Genomic DNA, 16,513 nt, shown 5'->3' on the forward strand with positions numbered 1-16,513 from the left:
ACTGGGACTCCTCCTGCTGGCAGTTATAGCTATATAAAAAATAACTCCCAGGTTGGGCGTAAGGCGCGGTTAGAAACTCCAACATTACGTGATAAACACACTTCAAGCACAGAATGGCTCAAAGTCGATAATGTTGGGTAATGGGCTTTAAAAATTACAGTTTTTGGGTTTGAACAATGGCACAATTGTAATCAGGAAGTACAGAATGAGGCGCTGACACCGGAAAAGAAGAAACTGCTAAATTTAAGGAGACAAGGAAAAACATAGTCAGTGTAAACAAAAAAACAAAACAAAAAAAAATATTCCAAACATTTACTTGGAAATGTTTCATTATCGCACTGTGATAACTGGGATTCCTTATCTTCACAAGCTATGTTAAAATCATGGTCTGACTCTCTAACTCACATCTCTTTCTGTGAAAAATCATCATCTCCCTTCCCCTGTAGTGTTTTATGCTGCCTTCATGAGGTCTCATAATTATGGAAAATACCACTTGCCGAGTTGAAAACTGCATATGAACGCCACCTCATCGTGACCTTCATATCGAAGTACATATCGAATCATGACAAAAGTGAATCGTTGCATCCCTACTTGCTTGCAAAACAAAAATGCAAACCCTTGTGAAATGGTTGTACTTAACATGCTGATATTCCGAGCCAACAACACTCAGCAGATAGTCTTTTTAATGTTCCTAAGAATTAATTGACCTCATGGATCGGCTGTAGCCAAGTTCATTTATGGCTTTTCGTGATCAAAATATCAACAAAGAAATGTTGTCTTAGGCTGTCAGGTATGTGTAATAATAAAGGACATACTATACCTTATCATATTTGGCTACTATCTCAGCCCGCTCCTGGTTCTGTTTCACTACTGCATCTTGCTCCGTGTCAGACGCTGAAGAGGAGAGAAAAAGAGAAAATGTCAGCATGTTACAAATAGATGTCCAAACTTTTTTCCTTTTAGCAATGAATCTGGCTACATTACTTTCTAACCCAACCTGACAGTGTTGTTTGAAGATATGGGTGCAATCAATGAAGCATCGCTATGTATCAATACTTCCACTCAGATAAATTAACATCGTGGAAATTTTATAGTGTTCATAGGGCAGCGGTATCTCCTTTAATCTATTTTAATCTTTTATATAAACAAAACCTGCATGACCGTTGGTAAGTAATTAGTTCCTCTCATTGTTCTTTGCAAAATGACACACCACTTCCTGATTCAGGACACAAAACTTGAACATGAAATGCATTTATTTCATACCAAGTGTTTTTTATTGGTGAAAATTAGTGAGTTACTAAAAACACGTACAACCCACTTACTGCGCCAGGTATGAAGCTAAAGATTACACAGAGCGCAACTCTTCAGCGCCTATGTTATAGTCTAATGTATTAAGTATTCCCCCCGTTTACTTTGTAGTTACCGCCAGGGGCAAAGCTTCACTGGAATTTCAAACAAATTCCTAACTGTGCCAAACAAACACTTGGTCATTGAGCTGGTTGGCATTTTTATGACAGCACGGTGTGTGTCAGTGAAAGGCATGTTGCCGTGGTCAAAGAGGCCAACAAGGAAAGTTATCTGGCAGTGGAAAAACTAATTCTGGGAAACCAAAGGAGGAATTGTAGAAGGTGGAATTAATAACCGGGACAGCCATACTCACTTCTTTCTTTTTATATTTGAAACATATTTGAAAGAAAGTGGTAATAAGTAGTCAGGCCAGGCTATGGAACTAATTATTTTCAATACAGTCAAGAAGGGCTGCAGCTGCACAATCAGATGTAATGGAATCGAAATATGAATCTAAATGGTCACCAGTAAAGGCTGCAATTATTCAGGATTTACTTAGGATCTTGCTGCAAACAACAACATATCTTGTCTCAATGTGGTCTTATTTATCACACAAACTTGTAGTTTAGAAAGTCACATTTTTCATAGTTGGATCTTAACTAGGTTCCAAGTACATCTTCAATATGCAACAAGAAGCAATGGGAGTGAGACAAAAATGTGTTTGAATAAACCCTTTATTGAAAATAACTAAACGTTTTTGCAGCCCATCAAAAGTTTAGGACCACAAAAAAAAATCAGACATCAGTGAGCTAATAGACGATGGTCATCACCATAGTCATTCTGCACATATAACGTGATGAAGTACAAACACATGCCACAAACAACTGACTCATTGTTCTGTGGTCACCCTCTCTGTGCAGAGGGGTGCAAAACTAGGACAAAAAGGAGTCAACAGAGGACAGGACTTCACATGTGCTTTTGTTTTGGTCGCGTTAACACAACTACAACCCAGCGAGTGCCGACTCGCGCTACAGCGGGACTGGCAACAGCTCTTTCTCTCGGGACACGAACATTGTTTAGCTCACGATGGGGTTAATAAAGTTTGTAGCTTGACTTGTGAGAGCCTAATGCTTAAGGAAGAACACAAGGCAGTGCGATGTAAATGAGGAAATGAATGTGAGGCCATCAGAGCATCGCCGTCAATGCTGTGTGTAATAAACCACGCCTCAGGTGACCTCTCTTTCTATAAGCGATGCCCTCTCGCCTGTGGCGCAGGCACACAGCACAACAGCTGCGCCCATGGACGATAACCACCACTGCGTTTGGAGCTCACGCTGTCCTTCTGTCACAGGCAAAAACATTTCAACAAAGGCTGGTCTTGTGACAATAGTTGGCGACAATTTGTAACAAAATAGTTGATCGACATATGGAGGGAACAACATAACAGCTCATTTAAAATCACTGCTCTTTTGCTCATCGTCACATTATGGTCATTTTTTCATCAATGACAATGAAAAGCCTTGGTCGATTATGACAAACTTGACATGCAACTCCTTACTGACTACTACAGATAAAATGTTACAAAAGTCTAAAGCACTGTTTACGTGGCTCCACTCTTATAACCTTTTCCCAGCTTTTCCTAAAACCATGACATCACAGCGCCAGTATGTTGCTGACCTTATAATGACTTTTACTGCAATCCTTGGCTCCTCTGCTGAACCATGAGCCACAGGTGACACGAAGAAAAAACACTGTGGATATAGCCTGAGACAAACAGTTGGATACATAAAAAAGGCTAGCAAAGTACAAATGACTGTATTTTTACTATATTTCTCGGTATTTATTACATTCATATTTTTACATTTTATATACATTTCATTAGTCATGTTCATGGCATGTTTGCATGACAGACAAAGTACCATGAACCCTTGAACCTTGCATGAAAGGCTATGTTCTACTGTCTTTGCATGGAGAATTTTGCAGGAGCACATAATCAAGAAATATTTCATTATGAATTTTAATTAGTTTTGTAGAAATGTGTCCGGAACAGTTTTGGTTTCACTTTGCAAAGGCCATGTGATCGAAACACCACACTGGCCTTCCTATTTGTTCCTGCAGCAGCTGTGAACGACGCAGCAGCGACAATGAACTCCACGGCAACCATAATCACAGCCTTCCTGGTTTCCTGCGCTCTCCCAAAGCCCTCTTTAGGCCACAGTAATGAGCTGTCTTTGTTCTACATGTTAAGAGCTTGTCACTTGTCACGCCTCTCTGCCTCTCTTCCACACTCTTTTTGTGCATCCTCTGCTTTGGGCACATGGTGAAAACAAGAGAGATCATAATAAGAGCAAATGATAAGAGGCAACTCATTTCCTGCCCTTTGTGTACAGCGCAAATTACCAGAGAGATGACGTCCATGTCTGTGTTGACCTGTGTGCACAACATGTTCAGATAAATAAGCAGGCTGCCATATTCAAAGCCTACATTGCAATAAAAGATAATCTAAAGTCTGTTGAGAGTAGGGCTGGGCGATATATCGATATATTTTTAAATGAGATATGGAATTAGACCATGTCGTATATATCGATTTAGTCCAGAATTGCGCTGCAATACTTATTTTATAGTCTATTTATCTTACGGAGCTTTGTGTGTTTATGTTTACATTTTATAGTGAGTTTTCAATAAAACTACTCGTATCTGGCTTTGACTCTGACTGAACATTTAATTTCACAGCTCTCACTTTGCGGAAAAAATATGGGGATACATATCAAATATTGATATTCAACCTAAATATATCGGGATATGATTTTTGGTCCATATCACCCAGCGATTGAGAGTGGTACTGAAAAGAATTTAAATCAATAGAGGACAAGATGAAATGAAAATAATATGACAACCATTAATGAAGCAACCACTTGCTTTAGTTAAGCAGGTGCTGCTGTAATGCGCTATACAAATAATAGTTGATTGATTGAATTAGAGCTTGTACTTTTAGATATGAATAAAACCAAAGGAGAACAGACCCGGAAAATCCCATCTCCGATTCATATACATACTGTTATCTACTGTGGTCATTAAAGGAACTAGATGGAAGTTGACATTTTTATACTCACTACTGCCACCTCAAATCTTACGCATAACTGCAGTTTCTATATTAAAGCAGTATTAAGTAACTCATGCCCCTAGAGGCCATAAGAACCACTGCAGGTGTCGTAGCATGTTACTCATTAATTGTCTATGAGAATAAATACTACACTGACAGAAAAGACAAAGGGAGAGAGGGATATTGTACATCCAATTACACAACAGAGATAATTTTGTTCCCTCAAACTTGGCTGTAAATACTGTTTAAGTGGTGCTAGCCCACAGTTAGCTTTGCCCGTTAGCCTGTTAGCTTCTTCTTCGTGATTCTATTAGTGTGTATTGGGGCCTCCGGGTCGGAGCAGGGAGAGCTGCAAGTGTGATTTTCTAGCCAGAGACACCTAATGGTCCACATCATTTTAACATCTTTAAACTCCTGAAAACTGAGCAGCGACCATCATTACATTTACATAAAAAAAAAAAAAAGGACTGAAATTTACAATAAAAATCCTGCTGCTCCACAATATTCAAGCAAAATTCTAAAACATTTTATGAAGTTAAATCCAACAACTCAAAGTGCTTCTAAGATTTTCAAGCCACAGTGATAAGGTATGAATAATTGCTTTCACACAAAAAGAACCCCACAAACAACAACATGGCGGAAAAAATAATACTTATTTAAAAAACACAATAGAATAGAACAGGTCACAGCTAAAACGGTCCTATTGAGGCATGAGGCCACGACATCAGAGAAAAAGACTAGCTACTTAGGCTTACTCAGAAATATATCCCGGGTGCAAAAAGTAATTAGAGTGACGTAAACTTTAACAGCACATAATGTCACCCATTTAACAAATGTCAACCGATGAGGCAACTGCAACCGCACAGTAAACCATTATAACCACTCTGACTGCCACACAGTCCGCCGTGTGCTCCGTGACCGAGTCTGACCACATGAGTGTCAAAAACAACGCTGTCTCGAGAAACGCAGCACGGCGATCCACTTTAAAGGCGCAGTGCACTTTTTGTCATCGTCATTATATTAGCATAATGTTAATATCGAGGAGGTGAAGTCAGAATTCCATGGTAGAGCCGTCATATTGCAGATGTTTTATTGTTAATGTCTCTGGAACTATTGGGCCCGTACATATGAAACAAGCAGTGTTATACAGTATGGATAGATAGTTTAAATTTTCTCAATCAACAATAATTAAAGACCCAAGATGCAGAATCAATCATCACAAAAGGCTCAACATGTTTTCAGTTTGGTTATTTCTTTCAAAAACAGAGCATCTCCCGTCGATTTATCTTGGCTCCGGCCCACCACCTCGACAATAAACAGGTCTGTACCTCTTTTCAAGATATCCCTGGGATCCTCGAGGCAACTCGGAGTCCGCATCAGTCCAAGCCTTTTTCTCTAGCTAGAGCAGCCGTAGACTAGCTCATCCTGCCAAAGTAAGGAACAACTGCAAAGGGAACTGACAGTAGAGAAGTGAGCCTCCACAATGAGGGGTTTGTGAGAGCAGTGGCAGACAAAAATGATTCTTCAAAAGCAAGTCAGTCCCACTCTCAACATTCCCCACCCAAACACAACAGCACAACTGGCTCTTTTCAACTCGACAGACAGAACACAACACTGTTTTGGAACGACTTGGTGATGTTTCAGGAGAAAAACCTTCCAAATGTGTCACCAAATGTCACCAGTGCATGTACCACAGTATGTTCCATCCAATTTATGAGGCACAAGGTGTTCAATGCATGTTCAAGGATGTAGTAATGATAATAATAGTAAAGAAACAATAACAATAGAGGTAAAGGTAAACTGAATGGGGTAGTGAACATGAGAGAGAACAAACATTCAAGATTCAACTAGGAAAAAAAACAAAAAACATAATATAGTCGTAACAATAATATAGTCGTAATCACACATCTATAAAATTAAATAGTATAATTCCATAGAGTTGAGGATTCTGAGGTCAGCAATAGTTTGTGAACCTGTACCTGTTCTCTAACAATGGCAATAAAAACTATACTGATTCTGATAACATTTAGTAATAATTGTTGCACCACTGTATACACCTACACACACATTATATACATACACATATAGTTATCATATACATACTGACTGCCCACATCTGCACCTGTGTCCTTGTGTGGTGCATTAAAAACCCATGAGGTAGTACAGGATGCAGATAAGGGAGTCTTACCCCAGATATATATTTAAATAAAAAGAATAGGCATATTCTTATAGGTTTTGGTAAAGATTTAGTAATAGTTGATTAAGTTTCTGCAACCAGGTAGGCTACAAAGCATTTCCAAACACAAGTGAATCATTTGCTAATAATGGGCTAAAAATGAACCAATGCTTTAGAAATGACGTATGACTTATAGCACAACATTTATTAATATTTAGTTTATTGTTAGCCCAATATTGTCCATGATTGATTTGTAAATGCTTTATACACCTGATTATAAGTGTTACAAAAAAGAAGAAAAAAAGTGATTTTGTTTTTGCGTTTTCTCCAGTTCGGCTTTACCCAAATCTAAAATCTTCTTGACTGCAGCTTACAGCCTATAGGCCAGTTTAACGCCTAATTTGAAAGACCTACAAAATGAATCTAAACCTTTTCCTTTCATTATTACCGCGTTGTCGTCACTATTTTGTCGTACTTTTGACGCTTTTTCATCAGTTTTTTTTGTCACTATTTTGTTGTGTTTTAAGGTTTGGGTAATGCCAAACTGGAGAAAATGTCCTTATGTACAAAATGCGCGGTAAAAATAAACATGTCTCGCAGTGGGATTAAGAAAGCTTCTGATCCTCAAGCATATTGCAATTCACAGGCGTTTGCAGTAATTGACAATGACACATTTTATGTACTTTTATGTAACCGCTTCGAAAAGCTATAAAGCATGCAGACCTAATAGTACTTTCTATTAAAACTTCATTTTGAAAAGAATGTGATGTGCCAATGAAGACTCCTGTTGTGAGTTCGGCAGAGATAAATGAGTGCAAGGCGGGGAAGAGCAACAGGCAGATGAAAGACAAAAGGAAAAAGCTGTCTATCTTCGCTCCATCACCGCAGGAAGCGAGCAGATAACACTTGTGAAGCTCAGAGTCAACGGTTTGAAAACCCTTTTAATCTATGAAAGTCAGATACATGTGCCCACTGTTTTAAGAACCAGATGAAACAAAACATACAGTGGGAGGAAAATGTTTGTGAACGCGTTGGAATTTCTCACATTTCTGCCTAAATTGGTCATAAAATGTGGTCTGATCTTCTTCAAAATCAAAAGAATGAATAAACTGTGTGGGCTTAAACCAATACCACCCAAACAATTACATGTTATCATATTTTTAATGGCCATAACATGCAAACATTCCCAGGACAGGGAGGAAAAAGTAAGTGAACCCAGGAATCTCCCTGAACTGCAACAGTTTTGTAAAGAGGAATGGTCCAAGATTCATCCTGAAAATGATGTAGCTGTGGCCATTAAAAGCCACTGTATTGAAATATAAATGAACAAATGCAGCAAAGTATCAGATCATTATAACTCCACTGGAGGCAAAGCGCTTTTAGACACGTTTCGCCTTCAAATTAAGTTGTGTGGACTTCGGGACAACTCTGCCCTTTAATCAGGACAGGGAAGCAATTAGTCCGGCGGCCTCACAGTGGAAGCCATGGGGTCTTGATCCTGTCCCCCACTGTGCCTGGACCACTGCCCCTCCAGAACTATACTGCAGCCCTCAATCCTGCACTCATGACAGAGGCAAATGGAGCCAGGTGCAATATCCCACTGCTTGAAGCTTGTTGGTGCAGTGTTTGAATGTTTGAGTGAACCTTAGTGGCTGAGAACTAAATAATGCAGTGAGATACTGAGCTGTCAATGGTGTTGACCAGCGAAGCAGTGCAGTTTGGCACCAGTCTGCTCTCGCTACGGGCTTCAAATAAATAAATCCACAATATTCTGTTTCACAAAGAGAGAGTGCAGCAGCATCTCGGGATACACCCCTCTTTACACATACAAAACTTAATGGACTTGTAAATTCTGGCTATGCAGTCAGATTACAGTATCTTGAAAAAAACTGCTATTACTAAAAATAGATGTGATAAGACACCCCTGTTACGCTCCATAAACTGCAATATTATTCCGGTTCACTATGTAATTTTGCTTAATTTTTGTTGAGAGTATCTATACATTATTACTATACATTACTATACATTTTTGAAAACTTTATTAAGTGAGGAATCAGAAAAACAATGTTTCCATTTGCTTAAAAAAAAAAAAAGTGACATAATAGCGATAATAACATTTATATGGGGAGTTCCAATCAATAAAGTCAATGAAACCGTTGTCATATGTTTCATGGCGTTACCATAGCGATGACCAGAACTCATGGTATAATTGCACAATTTTTACCAAATGACAAGGGCAAATGTAAACATTGTTTTTCTCATTGCTTATACCATAAGGTTTCCAAAAATATATAGTTTTCATACTCTCCACGAAAATCCCACAACAGTGGAAATCTAAACATAGTGAACCGGACTAAATAACAACAAAAGACACAATAAGGGCTCAGGCTGAGTCTTCCTAGCATATCATACTGGCCATTATACTTTGACTCAAAAACTGACTCCAAATCACAGACACTAATCACTTATCAGTGCTTGGGTTCAAGTTAAAAAAAAAAGTTAGCTATAATACCTACAAATCGAATGCAACAATAACATGCACATTTCAGACATATTAGAAGTCTAGACTCAACTTAGAAATAATTGCAGTCTAAGCTGTTTGATAATTGTGAACACTCAACACTGCAATTACTACTTATTGTTCCTCCACCGTGTTGAAGTCCTCAACACCATGTTGTGAACAGTGTACAGGGGTTGGGTCACAAAAGGCATTACGTAGCTTTACCGACAAGGCTTTCAACACCATAACCGGGGAGAGTTGGGTCGTGGATACACCAACATTTATCTACGACACGAGGATATCTTTTAGAATACTTTTTTCTGGTAAAAATTTGAATATTGAAACATGAAACAGGTCCTTCACATAAATAAATAAATAAATAAACAAACTGTAGTGTTGGTCATTATGAAACATAATAGATGGAGCAGACCTGTCAGTGCCTCCCGCAGATAAAGGGGAACACCATGAGAACAACAGTCTCTGGATTCAAGTTCTAATAAGGTCTTCCTCGTCTGGGTTCACAAACAAAACAGAAGATCCAAAACAACAGACCATCCTCCACTTCCTCACACCTCAGGGTTAAGCACTTCATCATTTATACTAGGTGCGACCCAACCCTCCCAACAAATTTTGACTTAATCCAGTTGGCCCATTCATCCTGGAAATGATTTTAAATGAAAGTCAGGTTTTTTCAATGTGAAAACTGATTCACTGTTAAAACCCAAAAGTTCACAAAGGTTGGTATGTTTTAAGTTTTTTTGCTCTGGTCTACTCACCTTTCAGGCAGCTGCCATGACCATGACGTTTCAGTTTACTTTAAGAGAGACCCAACCCTCCCCATGACCCAATCCACCCCGCTCTCACCTACTCATGGCAGTATAGCATAGTGTAGTATAGTATGTGTTTAACTCTGGCCACCTTTAGATTTACCAGCATTGATCGAGGCTGAGCGACGGGCCAACGCAAGTCCCTGAGCAGAACCGATAGACACGGGCAACTAGACACAAATGGAAAGTGTGAATCATTCCCAGCCAATCGATATCACGCCTCAGAACTCGGCAAGTGTCTTATTGTTTAAGTGTTGCAGCATTTAGTGCTGGCTATTTTGAGTTATGAGTTTACTCTGACCCAATCTAATTAAGATTGAAAATTTTGAATTGGCAAGAAAAGGCATAACATCTTCAACTAACAACCTAAATCATGACAACAATTTGACAATGATCGTATAGCTACTATTTCTTAACCTGAAGCATCTTTTCATTTCTGGTCTCAGGAAACTTACTGGCTCTTCTAGGTTTATCTACAGCGGGAACCAGATGTTTACATACACTTCATAAAAAGACACATTTGCATTTTTTTTATTGTCTGACATGAAACCAGAATTAAGAAGGCGGGTTCTGTGTCCCAGAGATGAACGTGCTGTGGTCTGAAATGTGAATATCAACCCACGAACAAATGCAAAAGACCTGGTGAAGTTGGTGAAACTGGTAAGAGTTTGTCATTAACCAGAGTGAAACAAGTGCTGTACCGACATGGGCTGAGAGGGTACTCTGCCAGGAAGAAGCCCTTACTTCAAAAGAAACACAAAAAAGACAGTTTGGAGTTTGCAAATAAAAAGAAGGATAAAGACTTTTGAAGACACTTCCTTTGGTCTGATGAAAAAAAAACAAAAAAAACATCCCAACTGTGAAATACAGGGGTGGCAGCATCATGCTGTGGGGTTGTTTTGCTGCAGGAGGGACTGGTGCACTTCATAAAACAGATGACATCATGAAGAAAGAACACTATGTGGACATTTTGGAGCAACATCTAAATGCACGATAGTTACAACTGGTTACAAAGTGGCTTAAGGATCACAAAGTCAATGTTTTGAAGTGGTCATCACAAAGTCCTGATCTCAATCCAGTTGAAAATGTATGGGGCAGAGCTGGAAAGGACTGTGTACACAAGGTGGCCTACAAATTTAGCTCAGTTACACCAGTTCTATGTGGAGGAATGGACCAAAATTCCTGCCAACTATTGTGAGAAGCTTGTGGAAGGAAATCCAAAACGTTTAACCCAAGTTATACAGTTTAATGGCAATGCTACCAAATATTAATGAAATGCAATACAAAAAGTAACAAGAAAAAAAAAAATTAAGTCAATTTAGTTAATTCTGGTTTCATGTCAGACAAATCTACCTTTTATAAAGTGTATGTAAACATATGGTTCCCGCTGTATGTTCAACCCAATGTAGAAATACTGGGAACATTTCAACAGAGATCATCTTGAACATCAGCCTCCAGACTGAATCCAAATTAAAACAGCATCAAATCCCATTTCACAGATGGATTCTTTATTTAGCAGCTACATTAACCTACATTGATTGGTGCTATCATTAAAAGTGACCTTGTCCACTAAGTGTTGCATTTGTGAACATGATATTATCTTTTTCAGGAGAACTGATTTAGCGCAGTTGCTACAAGTCGGCTGAGGAAGATTAGAACTAGAATTACCTTGGGACCTCAAACGTTCTTGGAGTTTCTACCTCAGGGAATTCTAGGCCCGTGTGAATCGACATATCAGTGTTTTAAACATTTTTAACCTGTGTAATGGAGTCTAATGAAAGCAACAGTGATTCAAAACTTCATCAACTGTCCATGAATGTCCGTATTTAAGCTATATACAGTATAACCCTATTGCCTCCCAAGCATCAGACACAGGCTCATCCAATCACAATGCAGAACACATGTTAGGTTCACATGGTGTTCCATTACCCAGGGCAGCATGCTTCATTATTCATCGCACATTCTTGAAACGAAGCTGCGGGAGATGTACTCGGACACACCAAACAACAACAACCACAGTGATGAGCATTACAGTGTTCAGATAATACCGCAATGATTACTCATCACAACACTTGAAATTAAGTTGTGAACGTTTGGCACGAAGGCAAAGTTTACCAATGCAATGCAATAACAATGAACATACAAAGAAATGCACTACTCCCGACGGGCAAATAATACTCTGTGGCGGCAATAGCTCCAGATACACATATCCAACTTCTGATGCGAAAATGAAATTAAACGAGGGTATGAGAGTGCCATGTGCCAGCAGATACACACCTCCAAACCTGGCTGCAGCTCTGCGTCTGGATGGCGACACCAGCTCTTTGACGATTTGAAGGACCTGCATGCTCACTCAGGCGGCAGCAGACAGCGCGGGGGACACCACAGGGCAGAGGCATCTCACTCCTGCCCTTTTCCACCCAACAACCACCCACTGCCAGGGTTCTTTCACCAAACTCATCTCCACACACGCATCATGTTGGCGACGTCCTCGAAGCAAACTGCAAAAGCGAAAGTCCGAAACCTATAGCGCTCATCTGTGAAAAGTATTGCCGTCCAGGGAATCCTTTTTTGTCCAGCGTCAGTCCTTCACACTGTATTTTATTCCCTCAGTTAGGTCCAAACTTTACATCCTTTGACAGATGTGTCACAGAAACAGGCAGATAAACACTTTGTTTGGCAAATGCATCTAAAACTGTTGCCGGTACTCCGCTTATCAAGCTGCTCAAAGTGGTGGTGCTCAGCAGGAGTGCACCTCAAATCGCCAGTCTCTCCACTCCTCATTCCTGTCCTTCGCTTATCTACGTTATTGTCACCAGTCTCCGGTCTCTAGATCCATAGCTCTGGTCGCTCCCCTCGCTCTCCTCTCAATTCAAATTAATAAGCTCGTGCACTCACAGCATCTTCTCCGCCGCTTTCCCTCCTCTGGCGCTTCCTCTGTTCCTGCTCGCTTCTCTCTCACATTGAGCCACTTTGCCCGCCTGGTCACTACTCTCTCTCTCAGTTTCACATTGACAATTGAATGCACAGGACTAAATGAAAGCCACAAGGCAGCATCAGCGGCTACGCCCTCTGTGCTTCAAACACTGTCAGTCATTGTCACTCCTGCTACATCACTGCTATAATGCAATAAAGAGCCCGGGGGAGGCTTCTCGGGCTAAAATTGTGTTAAATTCACAATCTCATTATATCATAGTGTGGCACCGCTAAATAGATCAACAATATCCTTAAAAACTCATGTTCAAAAGAATATTGTGGAATGTCCAGGTGTTCCTATCTCAACACAGTAACCAGCATGTTGCTCGACTCTGCCATACATGACAAAGAAAGAAAAGAAAAACAGGTTCAGTTTAGCCAATATGTTTATGCCTGTGTAGACAGCAGAAGGATGAAACTGATTAAACTCATCACTGTGGTTGTTTTTTGGGAATCATCTTTGCTTGAAGACAATCTAATAATGGTTCAAAAATCTCTCTTTTCATTTCTTTCATTTCCCAGAGTGCCAAGTGGAAAGGCACGTCTCAAGTGAAGTGACCTGATGACAGACTGACCCAGCACACGCGATCGTCATCCACCTTCCAAACACATAATGTCTGTTGATTTGAAGACCATTTCACTTTTCTCCACTTCCACCGCATTAAGCCTCAAGAACGGTGCAGCATTCGGATCGGCGGTACCACAGAATGCATTCATATTGTACATAAAGGAAGCTCATTTAAAACACTTATAAGCATGGGCTCATGCCACACTTTGCATACTAGACGTGCCCTTGTATTAGTATTTAATAACACACTGCATGCTGAGATTCACAATTAACAGATATACAGGAATAGCTTTGAGGCAGATGTTGCTATGCTCTGGTGCCAGAGCTGCAGTAGCTTTGCAATGCAGCCTCCATTTCTTCCACAGTAATGCAAGGTCAATTCTCCTCAAGTATTTCAGAGTTTCAGATGAAATTTTTTACATTCTACTAAGAGAAAAGAAATAAACATGATGATGCATCGAATTGGCTGGGGGTGGCGTTTACTGTCTGTTTGAGTCACGAGTCATGCTTCTTTGGTCAGGAAAAGTCTGGTGCTCGCTCAAATAACCACTGCCACCCCTCCTTTTGGACTGTTTGACTTTTTCAGATCGCCGCTTGGCCAGAAATGTGCAGCGCAGACGTTTCGGCCCATGCGCCTCACTGAACACGGGGTGTTTGTGAACGTGGCTAAGTGTCAGTTTGGACTTTCGGAGATTGAGTTCCACAGCGTGTCACAGCAGGGTGCACTGCCACTCCCTGCCAAGGTCGAAGCAGTTTCCGTGTTTTCCTTTTTCGGTGAAGCCCCTGCAGGAGTTTTTGGAAATGGTAAACTATCACTATCGTTTCATCCCTTGAGCTGCCCACATTACGCATCCTTTGTACAAAGCATTAACCCTTAATAGAGCAAGTGACTATTTTTTGTAATTTCCGCACACTTTACATATGGCCTCCCTGCTGCACATCAGTAAGGTAGAAAGTATCAGAAGAGACCACGCTACATCACAGATTCTACTACTGTAGCATTTGACCAATCAGCAGAGACCAGTTGCGCTCTCAATAGACCCAAGTCTGGCTAAATTCCTGATACATTTCTTTACATAACTTGAACACTAACTATGGTAAGTTGATGAAACTCACACATTTGATTGGTGGATAATTGTGCCAAGTAATGATATATATGTTTTGGAGGACGTAGTGAACGGCAGGCACCATATTTGATCATACGCCTAAACATAATGTGAATTAGTTTTGTCGATATTTGGACATGCCTCTTGCATCTATTACATATACAGTATTTTCTTGACAAAAGCAAATAATGCACAGACATTGCAAATACTTTTGGAGGTGACTGACCCCTGCAACTATCACATTACAAAAGCTCTTGCCTATGACAGGTGTGATCATTCAAACATCAATATCATCAATATCACAAAACAATCTCCTGAATTCCAGCATCCCCTGAGACCTGAAAGTACTTTTTGTATGTTTTATATATAAACCTTTATATTTTTTTCCCCCTTAAAGGGAAAGGAACTAAATATAGTAACTTCGCTCACATTGATTTTCTGCATGATAATGATTTTTCAAAATGTTACAACAGAAATACACTTATGTTATGTCCCCAATAACACTCTGAACATAAAATTATTATTTATTTAAAAGTATTTCAATTCGTGCCCTATAAAGGGTGAAAGGGCAAGACGGGTATCCAGGGGGTCTCATTTATAAAACGGTACGCGAGATTCTTTGTATATGACTACGCACGAGCAAAACCCAGGGAAAAATATTCTGATTTATAAACGCACGCCTGCAAGTGTCTTTGCTTCACTGCTTTAACGCAGGTTCAGAGCTTGAAAATGAGGTACAGCATTGACCATATTGGTTTGTATCCGATATTTGGAAACGATAGCAGATACCATATTTTTTCCAGGATTGACTGCATCCCTAACCCCTCCTCACGACACGCCCTCTGCATGCCTCCAGTTCATCAGAGTAGAATAATGCAGAGTAACATACAGTTTCTGTGAGATTTGCCGAAACATGAGGCGAAAATGAGAGGGTTTTACTGACACGGAGCACAGATGCACGACAGCAGGACACAGGCTGTGAATCTCTGTTGAACTCTTGCTTCAATGATCACACAAGCGATCCGATTTGGGTGAGTGAGGAGGATGGGGTATCGGTCCGGTCGGTGTGAGTGAGGAGGGGGCAGCGGTCTGGTGCGGGGCAGATTGTGTTCTCTTCCATACAACTCTGGAAAATGCACAATGAGCCCGATGCAAGAGTCAGTCAAAGGTGAAATATTCTGCATCTTTGTCAACAGTGTTTCGTCTATAAATGAATATGCATAATATGAACAGGAATGATTAATTGAAACAAGATATTAGGCTCTGAGATGTGTAGAGTGACTTGGAGGGCCATATCTTGTGGCGGCACACGGGGCGGCGCAGGCTCTTGGCAAATTATTTTCCGAGTCGCGGCGCTATGTGTGCCATTCGCCTCCGCCACCAGTGAGGGGGCGTCACAAGAGGAGGTGACTGCACTGATGGAAACACGGCTGACATTCACTTCCTCGTTTACATTGCGCTGGCTTGCGTTCTTTCTTAAGCCTTAGGCTCTCACAGGTCAAACTAAAAACTTTATTTACCCCATCGTGAGCTAAACGATGTTCACGTCTCGAGAGAAAAAGAGCTACAGCGTCCGCTGTGGGCGCGGATCGCCCGCGCTTGGCGTGAACGCGAAGCAAAACAAAAGCACATGTTCACCCCACACAACCACTCTCCTGGACGCGGAGTCGATCTGGTTGGAGGAAAATCTGTGTCTCCACCCACTTAAATGCGCTAAGTCTGGAGTGGCAAGATCACAAAGTGCGCTCCTACTGAGCGCAAAATGTCACGCTAGCGTCTCCGTTTTGATGCACAAGATCGGGCCCGGAGACAAATCACAATTGCTAGATAATGTAACTGTAAAAGCCCATACGCGTGTGGGGCAGGACTGTTACACTGGTTTCTTCTCACTAAATCAAATAAATATTGGCCAAATGATCTGTTATTGGTATCGGTTAACATTTCCATTAGCGTGCATTCCTAGTTTTGGT

At 40.5% G+C, this 16,513-nt stretch overlaps 1 protein-coding gene across 3 annotated transcripts in view; it reads right to left on the reverse strand.

The window, feature by feature from the left end:
- usp6nl (USP6 N-terminal like) overlaps positions 1-16,513 on the reverse strand; it is a 40,872-nt gene that overhangs the window by 15,773 nt on the left and 8,586 nt on the right. The window contains exons 1-2 of one of the 3 annotated variants that reach the window (XM_079582921.1): positions 12,171-12,892; positions 821-894 (exon numbers count right to left, since the gene is read on the reverse strand). In XM_079582921.1, coding sequence (XP_079439047.1) covers positions 821-894; positions 12,171-12,240 — 144 coding nt within the window. In that variant the 5' untranslated portion in view covers positions 12,241-12,892. Of the gene's footprint in view, positions 1-820; positions 895-5,718; positions 5,884-12,170; positions 12,893-16,513 lie in introns of those variants that run through there. The other 2 variants (XM_079582922.1, XM_079582923.1) reach the window with 2 other exon arrangements.

This window comes from Gobius niger, assembly GCF_951799975.1.
Source record: "Gobius niger genome assembly, chromosome: 2".
Taxonomy (NCBI): Eukaryota; Metazoa; Chordata; class Actinopteri; order Gobiiformes; family Gobiidae; genus Gobius; species Gobius niger.